At 37.8% G+C, this 11,324-nt stretch overlaps 1 protein-coding gene across 5 annotated transcripts in view; it reads left to right on the forward strand.

Moving 5' to 3' along the window:
- PRKAA1 (protein kinase AMP-activated catalytic subunit alpha 1) overlaps window positions 1–10,655 on the forward strand; it is a 34,083-nt gene extending 23,428 nt beyond the window's left edge. For all 5 annotated transcript variants that reach the window (XM_030565940.1, XM_030565939.1, XM_030565941.1 and 2 more), the window contains 4 exons: window positions 1,793–2,017; window positions 4,379–4,865; window positions 5,021–5,147; window positions 7,150–10,655. In XM_030565940.1, coding sequence (XP_030421800.1) covers window positions 1,793–2,017; window positions 4,379–4,865; window positions 5,021–5,147; window positions 7,150–7,394 — 1,084 coding nt within the window. In that variant the 3' untranslated portion in view covers window positions 7,395–10,655. The remainder of the gene's footprint in view (window positions 1–1,792; window positions 2,018–4,378; window positions 4,866–5,020; window positions 5,148–7,149) is intronic.
- Window positions 10,656–11,324: the final 669 nt, after the last annotated feature.

Genomic DNA, 11,324 nt, shown 5'->3' on the forward strand with positions numbered 1-11,324 from the left:
GCATGTAGTTGAAAAAATACCTTGTTGTTTAATATTAAGGATAACGACAGTATTATAATATACAAACTCAAAGTTGAAAAATGTTGACTTTCCCTCTCTTGCTAGTTTTTAAAGTTTACCTTTACATTGATTACTGGCCTAGTCAGCTTTAATGGCCCCTTCAGTGTCACTGTACTGTATCAAGTAGTCCAAACTGCAGTGTGTTTGTGCTTTACCCAAGTCAGTTTGGTAAAAATGCAGTTTTGTCAACTAGAAAATTCATGTACGGTGAATATCATAAACTGGCTCTATCACTTCCCAAAATTTCCAAAATGGTCTATTTAGTACAGTGTTTTGCCAAACAGTGGGTCCCAGCCCACGGGGGGATCACAGGAAGGTCCCAGATGGGTCGCCATGTCCAGCGTTGGATTAATCCATCCCTGGGTCCTGACCTAGGCAAATGTTGTGGTGCAGAGGAGTGGACTGGGAGAGATGGACAGCAAGCTCTTCCCACACTCACCCTGCAGCAGCAGCTTCTGTGCTGGAAGGCTGGGCCTATCTTTTTGCTCCAGTGCAGGGTTGCAGCACCATTTATGTTTGGCCTGGCTTCCCCTTTGACGTGGGGAGAAGCTGGCCAAATATGAGTGGCTCTACAACTCCATGCACCATGTTGCAATCCCTGGAGGTAGTGCAATCTCATGTGATAAGAGCTGCCTCTGCAGGGTGAATGTGGGGCATTGTCACTCCCCAACTCCACCAGGCCTCCTTTCCACATTGGGCTGGAATTAGGGTTGTGCTGCCAGGGCAGAGGAGGTATACATATCTTGGTAAGTCATAAAAAGAGAGAAACCCAAATGCAGTTAGTGGGTTGCCTTATTAAAAAGTTTGGGAACCACTGGCCTAATGAATCATAGTACACACCTTGGAAGTAGCACTTTATTTTTTGAAAAACAGATAAGTTCCAGGCAGTAAAGTTGCGTGTTAGTGCAAACTTTTACTGTGGTGTGTTAGGCCCAAATGTCACTTTCCCTATTTTAGCTCAATCCTGTAACTATTAAATCCTCCAACACAGTTAGTCGACAGTAGAGTGCAGTCAGATGTGTGACTTGCAGCTTGTGTAGGTATACCCATGCTATCTTTAATCTAGCTAACTTGCTAAAAAGCAGCAATGAAGACACAGCTGTGCTTGCTAGCAATGCAAATATGTACCCTGGAGACTATGCAAGCGTGAACAGTCCAAGCTGAAGCCCAGGCCACTGCTGCATCTTCATTGCTATTTTTACAAGACAGCTAGATTAAAGCTAACACAAGTATACAGTACCTACACAAGCTGCAAATTGTACCTCCGATTGCAGGATAAACATACCCTTAGTGTCATCTGTTCTGGGCAACCCACTAGCTTCCACCCCACAACAGTATTGCTGAGTATAATCCAGGCATCTGATTTGTTAGTAAATGGGACAAGGAAACGGGAACTTAATTTTCCAGCCTCGTCCCAGGATGATATTTGAGGTTTGGATATAGTTTGCCACATACTTGATCTGCCTTGTCACTGTAGTATGGTTTTCCCCTCAATTTAGCACTACGGTAAATTACATAGATGGGTGATTCACACAAAGACAGAGCAGAATTCTTCTATGTATCCATGTCCTACCTGTCTGGTAGATTTCAGCATCACAATGCCTCCCCTGAACAGTGGTGGTAGACCTCAAATTGTCTGTGTCCCTTTAACTACTACAACAGACAAACAAGCTGCAAAAAGATATATATTGTACCATGCTACTATAATTTGTTAACAGAGAACTTTTTCCAGATTATATGCAGGTCCAGAAGTAGATATTTGGAGCAGTGGGGTTATTCTCTATGCTCTGTTATGTGGAACCCTTCCATTTGATGATGATCACGTGCCAACGCTTTTTAAGAAGATATGTGATGGTATCTTTTATACCCCTCAATATCTGAATCCATCTGTGATTAGCCTTCTGAAACACATGCTGCAGGTGGATCCTATGAAGAGAGCTACAATCAGAGACATTAGGTAAAACACTAATTGATGTCTAATCACAGATGTCACAGTGATGGTCCCTGTACGAATCAACAGAACTAAGAAATCGTTCATAAAAATGCTTCTGCCATACAATATGTTACAAATACCTATACTAACTTAAAGTGTTTTGGGTTTTGGAAATCTGACAACTCTGGTTCCAAATGGCAAAATCTGCTTATGACTAGAATTCTATTACTAATACACTTAAAAGGTGTTGAAGTTCAAGAAATTGAAGTGTCTGTATTGATCCTTGAGGGGGAAAAAGATCCTGCTAAAAATTGGGATCACGGCAGAAAGACACAAAGATGTACAAATCCTAAAGAAAGATAGGTGTTAATGTTAGTGTGTAATATAGGGGTAGGCAACCTATGGCACACGTGCCAAAGGCGGCACGCGAGCTGATTTTCAATGGCACTCGCACTGCCCGGCTCCTGGCCACTGGTCTGGGGGGCTCTACAGTTTAGTTTAATTTTAAAAGAAGCTTCTTAAACATTTTAAAAACCTTATTTACTTTACATACAACAATAGTTGAGTTATATATTATAGACTTCTAGAAAGAGACCTTCTGAAAACATGAAAATGCATTACTGGCACGCGGAACCTTAAATCAGAGTGAATAAATGAAAACTCGGCACACCGTTTCTGAAAGGTTGCCGATCCCTGGTGTAATATAATACTTTTCTTGCACTTTCCATCAGAAGATGTCAGTGCTTTATGAATGCTAGGCCTTATAATAATTGGGTAGGTGGGTGACATATTAATCTTATAGATTCTTTTAACGAGTAAGGTACAGAGAAGCAAAGTGATGTGATGAAGGTGTCTGGGGAAGACTGTGGCAGGGTAGGGGTAGATCTGATGCCTAAGCAAGTGCTTTAACCATAAGAACTGCTTCTACGCTTTGTACAGGACAAATAGCAAAATAAATCTATTGGTTTCCTTGATTAAATGCCCTGTTACATTTTCATATTTTTAGATGAAGATTTTCATAGACTTTACTATAAATTGTCACTGTAAAATTCTTGTTTCATGACACATCACTGGACAGTTATGTAGCTAGTTCAATGCACTGAAGTAACAAATCTGCTCTTTATTGTATTTTCCAATGGATTAGAGAACTTTTGAAAAATAAGGTTTCTGCTGTACTTTAACTTTTGAGTTGTGAAATGTAAACTGTTTAATCTTTGTTCTTGTATGCTGGTTAATACCAGACAGTACCAAAGGGTTGCGGCCTGACAGACTTTTACCCTTTCCTTGGTAGTTCAATCTACTAACTTTGGAGGCAGTGAGGGAAGGTGACTCTTGAATACAGATTAGAATGAACAATGGTTAACAAAATGTCAAAATACCAGTTTCATTATATATACCAGTCCCTGTCCTAATACCTATCAAGGAGATTATTCTATATAACATGACTAGGGACCTTTTCTTATGCACAAGTAGTATGTGGCTGTTGGGACAAACTGAGCAAACTGAGTGGACTGGAGCAAACTGAATTTTTTCAACTAATAGTAAATTTGCCCAATGCATTTTTGAACGCACCAGAACTATTTGTGAATTTGGGTCAAATTCAACAAATGCTTTTGGCAGAAAAAACATTTTTTGAAAATCAATGTTTTTTTAACCATTTCAGAACAAAACATTTTGACTATTTCAAAATTTAGCTGGACTTCTCTTTTTTAAAAACTGAAAAAACACAAAACAAAAAAACCCCAAATTTGTTGTTTTTGGGTCAAATAAACCTTTTTTTGAGGTTTAGCCTATGGATCGAAAAATCAATTATTGGTTCAGGAATAGTTGGGAGGAGAAGGGAACACCTAATGCATGATAACCAGCAACCAGTAGACATTGTTAGAATCGGGCTGAAAATTCCAAAAATAAAGAGTTTGTGGTTTTGTTACTGCCATCAAGCAGTTGACAAACAACCTACTGGAGTGTGGTTCAAGCAGAGAAATATAGAGGTGAAATATTAAGGCCATGTCTATGCTAGGTGAAAAAGGTGGCCAATACAATGTAAAATCCTAGTGTAGACAATGCAAATTGTAGTTCAGTGTTCCTAGTCTATGAACCTCTGCCCCCCACATCAAGTAAAACGTACCAATGTGTACAAACACTTTTAAAAACATACCTCTTTTTCTGGTCTTGACCTGACCTAAAACAAAATAGAGCTTTCAGGTTTACTAGTAATGGTACATAATGGGTTATCTTGACATCAACAATTTTCCTTTTTAGGAACACTAATTATTAGTTTTAGAAAAGCATTTTAATGAAAGTTTGTTTTTAACTATTTAGTTTTCCTTAAGTTTACATAAAATCTATGTGGCTGAATTCAAAACTACTTATTTGTATATCCAGGGAGCATGAGTGGTTCAAGCAGGATCTTCCCAAGTATCTCTTTCCTGAAGACCCATCATATAGCTCAAACATGATTGATGATGAAGCCTTAAAAGAAGTGTGTGAGAAGTTTGAATGCACAGAAGAGGAGGTGCTAAGCTGTTTATATAACCGAAATCATCAAGACCCCTTAGCAGTCGCCTATCACCTCATTATAGATAACAGAAGAATAATGAATGAGGCCAAAGACTTCTATTTGGCAACAAGCCCACCAGATTCTTTTCTTGATGATCACCATTTGTCTCGCCCTCATCCTGAAAGAGTGCCATTTTTAGTCGCTGAAGCACCGCGGCCACGCCACACACTTGATGAGCTCAACCCGCAAAAGTCAAAACACCAAGGTGTAAGAAGAGCTAAGTGGCATTTAGGAATTCGGAGTCAGAGTCGACCAAATGACATCATGGCAGAAGTTTGTCGAGCAATTAAACAATTGGATTACGAATGGAAGGTGAGGGCACAAATGGTTTTCTAACAGATGGTTATATTGAGCTTAAAACACTAAATTGATACCTTACTTTAGGAGGTTTGTCTTTGTATACATTTGTCACTCATTCTTTAAAAATTATAATGGAAATTAACTATTACATCTTTATCCTTTTCCAGGTTGTAAATCCATACTACTTGCGTGTTCGAAGGAAGAATCCAGTGACTAGTATATATTCTAAAATGAGTTTACAGTTATACCAGGTGGACAGTAGGACGTACTTACTGGATTTCCGTAGCATTGATGGTATGTGAAGGAGAATAAATACATAACTATTGGAATAATGTAACTATAAACAATTGAAGAAACTGTAGTGGTGTAATTCAGACTTTGACACATAAATATCAGTTAGAAATGTGGTTTGGAAGGCCATAAGGACCTGGACCATTGTCTTCACTGAGGGGGGAAAATGGTGTGGGTGGGCTTAATTTGTTAGCTAAGTTTGAGGTAAAATCTTGGCAAAGACAAGGCAGTTGTAGTTTTCACGAGTTGGCAGGTCAAGATCAAGACAATGGGTCAAACAAGTCTTAACCTGGATCTGTTAACTACAAACTGCCTTTTCTCCACTAGGATTTTACTTCAGGTTAACACATTATTTCCTAGTGAAGATTGCATTCTTAATTTTGTCAGGCTAAGTTCTCCCATACTCTGCCACATCATGTATCATATGCATGATGTATCTCTGTCTGCTGTTACTAAAACTTCTGAAATAGTTAATAGACACACAGTATGTGCAGTGAATCTGTTTTCAAAAGATAAGGTCTTAGGCTAGACAGGCTCATATAGAATGAGACACTTATGTGCAGATTGTAGGTGTAAAGTGAATATGTTTGTGGTAAATATCTAGTTCTACGTTTGAGAGTTAAAGTAGGATAGAGGTAAAGTGGTCCATTTCTGAATTTGTTCCATATGGCTACGTTAGTTATAATGATGGGTATTTGGGGACTACATAGAAAGTAAAACTTGAATGTTATTCAGGATCACAGGACTACGCTGATAGGTAGAGAAAAGATGGTGCAACAGACTGAAAAGTTTGAATTGGAGGATGTCTGGCTGAGCGACTGATATGTAGTTCAGCTTGAACTGCGCTTGCGTATAGGATGGTATAGCAAGGCATAGGGTTCATACAAGATGCATAGAAAAATATGTTGTGTAAAGACGGCTTATGCTGTAGAGTGACTGGGTATGCAAGGAAGGCCCAGAAGAGAGTTTCGGCAAAACTTTGAAGGTAGACTTTGTCAAAGGGTAGTGTTGACCTGCAAGTACAGTAACCCTGCCATACTTTGATACCCTGGCTTTCTGAACTAATATACAGTGGTCTAACTGTAAAATACTAGTCAAAAGACACATACTGTTATAGTTGTAACTCTCAGAAAAACTTTGGTTTGGGGATTTGCTTCACAGAAAACCTGCATTTCTAATCTACAGATACCCTTATGATCCCATATACACCTATGCAAATTGACTCTTTTTTTATGTACTTGTAAAATTGATCTGTGGCTTGTAGACTAAGTAGTCGGATATTACAAAAATAAGGTCCTGTTAAAATAAAACACCTTTTTGTTTTAACAGTTGCTCTTTCAGTTGCTTTAGTGTCCTCTTTCCCCCCCCCCCCAAAAAAAAAATTAAAAATCCAGTGACAGAAGACTGCAGATGAAAATCTCAGACAGAATTGTTAATAACAAATTGGATTTTGGGGTGTGTGTGTCTGATCTAAGAGCAAATGGTTATTTACAATCTTTAGTATGGAATTCCGGTCTCATAAACTAGTCTGTCAAAAACTGTAAAGCAAGGGACAAGTTTAGTGGTGTGAAAATTTAAATATTTAAACTTATTTTTAAAAATTATAGAAGTTCATAGTTTAGATAGACCATAACTCCATGCAAACATACTTTGTAAACTAATTTGAGCAGATGATAGTTGAAGAATGGACTAGAGGGCTATTGCCCTCAGTTTCTTCAGCTAATTTTGATAACCTGTGCACAAATGTCTTTCAGAGTAACTTGAATGTCAAACACCTGTGTTAACCCTGTGAAAAAATAGAGGTTTGCTGCATCTGCTGTACATATTTTGATTTGTAACATACACATGCAAATGCTGTGTAAATAAAAGTAGAAAACTAGATTACCTTTCAAAGACTTGGTATTAATTGGGGACAGGGGTAGAGAACCTTAGATTCTCAATTTAGTGGCTATTTGTTTCATTTGCCATTGAAAAGTGTTTCGTGTGTTTTTTTTTCTTCCTGTAGACGAAATTATTGAAGCAAAATCTGGGACTACCACACCACAGAGATCAGGTTCTGTAAGCAGCTATAGATCTTGTCAGAAGGAGTCTGATGGTGATGCACAAGGAAAATCTGCAGATGTGTCCCTTACCTCATCACTGACATCTTCAGTTGACTCTTCTTCAGCTGACTTAACCTCAAGACCAGGGAGTCACACCATAGAATTTTTTGAGATGTGTGCAAATCTTATTAAAATACTTGCACAATAATTTTAAAGATTGGCTTATTTCTTTTATAGCAATAAGCATGCCTAAATCATAGTCAAATGCTTCCTATTATAATCAAGTTACAATTAATTAAGGCGCTGAAGACTAGCCACATAATGCAGTTTGCACAGGACTGAAACATGATTAAGAGCAGTTAGACCTCTACTACACTGAAGTTGAAGTGAGTTATGATTACATTGTCCACTATTCAATAGTATAATACAGGTATAATAAATTACAGACCCTTTGGGCGGTTCTCAACATTTTACACTGAGTGCACATTAGGCTTCATAGAACATTACTGTTAACCATAAGGACTGTTTTGTTTGATTTTATGCTAGTGATAATTCTGTTGCAGTGTAGGTAAATGTTCACCTGCTAGCCCGGTGGCCTATGAAAGCGACTTGTTGGGCACAATCTGCAGTTGTGTCCCAGTTTCAGTATACTATTCAGTTGTCTAACAGCAGGAACATGTTCAAGCTGCTGTGGTGTTCATCCCACTTACAATTGGCAGTAAATAGTCAAGCTCGTTTGAATATTTTAAAACCAATCATAACTTGCTACTTTTTTAATAACTTTGATAGATTGTGTATATGTTGGAGAGTTCAAACAGTCAGCATTTCTTATGCATTTGAATACTAAATAAGCACTAAAGATGAAATCCTGTGAGCTATATTAAGGTCAGTGAAACAATTGTGGTTCCATACCACGAGGTTTGAGAAGGCTCATGGAAAGGAGATTCTTCAGTCTCCTCTTCACCATGGCACAGTGTTCCATAGGAGGGAAGGCTTTCAGTGGGTTTGTGAACTGTACAGATTCACTAGCCCATCTTAGAGTAGTGGCAGTGGAGCAGCTCCTGCTATGCTGCTACAGGCTGAGGATTCTGTTCCTTGGGGTGGGGTGGGGGGTGTGTGTGTGTGTGTGCGCGCTTTTCCAAAATCTTGCACTGAGTTTATTCTTAAATGATCAGTGTTCTTTATATCACATGCTGGGCCAGCTATAGGACTGTATAGAACTCATTTTGCAGTTGGAGCTATTTATCTCGATTAGGATGCCCAAATCACTTTTATAGCACATCTTGTTGTTTTTAAATAAATGATTCTAAAGTTAATAGTGCAATTGATCAGTCATATTTAAACTGAAATCTACAACTGATCAGTGCTCATAAAAGCACATACATTTGAGTGTTAGTATTCCAGTGAACTTTTAACACTTGATCACAAATGGTGACATAATTGGCATGAATAGTTTAAGGCTTCTAAATTTATCAGGCTGTTTCAGTTTTTCAGAAAGAAATTGATTTATTTGATTAAAAAAAATTAATATTAGAGAAATCATAGCATATGCACATAAAGAAACATTTAAAATGTTTTATTTGTAGTTGGATGTACTTTTGCTCCTTTAGGTATGATAAATACAAATTTAAAGCAATTTGTGTATGCCAGAAAATGTGTAATCTTCCAGTTGAGTTGTATGTTAACTTCAAAATGGAGTCCGCTAGAGTTCTTCCCCCCGCCCCCTTTTTCTTTACAATACCACTTATAACTGAGAGAACCCAAACATACAGAGTGAAGTCTTGACTACACTCAAGTTAATGGGAGTTTTGCCAGTGAGTGCAATTTGTCCAGGATTCACCCGCAGTGAACTGCTAAATACAGATGTAGTAAGAATAGTTTATCCTTGCATAGAGTAGTACAATAATCTGGGTTATCTGACTTTAGAAGTTCATCCATAAGTGTTTCTAATAAGCACAGAGTTTGAGGAAACCTGCAGCTGCTTAAACCCCAAGATTTGCTGTGTTTTAGCATTATGAATTTGGGAGTTGCCTGGTCTATCCAGTAACTGGGGGCAAGTTCCAACTTCAACTCTTGTTCCCCTGTCTTCAGAGAAGTGTCAAACATGGTCCTTATAAAGCAGAATTACACTACTGTATTTCAAAACAGAAGGCGGTATTTTTGTTTTAAAGATGATGCTTTGGGTTTATACTGCTGATATAATTTAGAAGTTAGCATGGAGGACCAATCACAAATTCTACTTTTTAAAATGTTAGTCTTGTCAGAATTAATTCTTATACAATTAGTCAATAAGTTGTGATCCCTTTTAGCCTTGCTGTTTTATTTTGAAATTATTAAATATTGCACTTGTACAAACAGCATAACAAATGCACAGTTTTTTAATGCAGTATTTCCTCATTTGGGAACATGTAAACTGTCTTTTTTGCATATGTTAGAATAATTTCTTTCAACCAGTAGCTGTTCCTAGTTTGCAAATCCTTTGTAATGCTGAACACACATGTAAAATGTCTAAGTGCATATAGCTTTACTTTTCCAGCTCTTTTTTTTTGCTTTAAGGCGACTGTTTTTACTTTGTCTTGGTGTATGAAGTTTAACATATATTTCTGGCAGAATGCATAGTTTTAAATAAAGTAAATGTTATTGGTATGATAAGTCAGTTTTGATGGCCCCAGGCTTTCTCATTGAATTGATTATTTTTTTTAAACAAGGGGCAGTGAAGGAAGAAGTGAGACTATTTAAGCTGTTTGGTTCTGGCTTCATTCATCTGTTTCATAACTTTACCTCTGACAGTTTAAACTACTTTCTTCATCAGACCTTCTTATTGCTCTTGCAATGAAGACATAAAGCTGACTTTCTTAAAATGTTGCATTAGTACCTGGCAATAGGCTATCAAAACAAATTATTTCACTGCAAGACTTAGTGGGGCTGTGTTTGGGGAGATCTGACTCAACTACATTGTTAATAATTGCGAAGGGAATACTGAAAACTGCTTTTTAAATTATTCCCTCCCTTACTCCCCAGCTTGCTATATGTGGAGAGGCCCCTCAAATATCTTGCTTTTTTTTATTGTAACTGTTCATAAGAGGTGGATAAATCTGTCCACGTGTAATGTAACTTACACTGGTAAGGTGGTAAAAGTCCATCTTTGTGGTGCAATATTTCAGAGACCATTTTCCATATACGTCTTGACATTGAAATAAAATATTTACGGTCAATTGATTACCATTGTATGTTGTAAGAAATGGACACTTTTTTTTTCTTACAAACAAGATGTGCCTACTTCCTATTGCAGTTTTTGGCAATACTGAATGAAAAATGCTTGTTATAGCTGTATGACTTTTTACCTTTCAAGGATGTGAAATTGTATGTTAGTCAATATAAAATACTCAGCTATCTCTTGTTTGAAAATTGTGTGCATGCTACTTTGTCTTTTGGTATCCATACATAAAATTTTGTATACTAATTTAAAGTGGAGGCTACATTTATTTCAAATCCAGAAAACTATGAAAAGTATAGATTAAACTAATGGAACAGCAATAACTCTGACCACTGAATGAATTCCACCTTTCATTACTATAGCACACTCACTGTTGATGCTACTATCTTCTACAATACAATTATCAATAACTCTGCTTTAAGGCTGCTGCTGACTACACTAGCTCAGTAGTTTAATCTGCTTTACCCCCCACAAATCTACATCTCACAACTTGACTTCAGATGAAAGATTAGTGCTGAATGTCTAAACACATAGAATATGATTATTAGGGTTGGAAGGGACCTCGAGGTCATCTAGTCCGACCCCCTGCTCAAAGCAGGACCAACCCCCAAATGGGCCCCTCAAGGATTGAGCTCCCAACCCTGGGTTTAGTAGGTCAATACTCAAACCACTGAGCTATCCCTCCCCTCAATGAGTCTATGAATAATGTCTCCAGTTTGGCATGGGCAATAAAATCTGTAGCAAATCTTAGCAATACCTGCAAGAATTTACTCCATACAATTCCCTACTGGTATGAACTTACTCTTTAGGTCACAGACTCAGGCCTTGGCTACACTCACACTTTACAGCGCTGCGACTAGGGTGTGAAAAAACACCCCCCTGAGCGCTGCAAGATACAGTGCTGTAAAGCGTCAGTGTAAT

The sequence above is a fragment of the Gopherus evgoodei genome, chromosome 6 (assembly GCF_007399415.2).
Source record: "Gopherus evgoodei ecotype Sinaloan lineage chromosome 6, rGopEvg1_v1.p, whole genome shotgun sequence".
NCBI classification, from domain to species: Eukaryota; Metazoa; Chordata; order Testudines; family Testudinidae; genus Gopherus; species Gopherus evgoodei.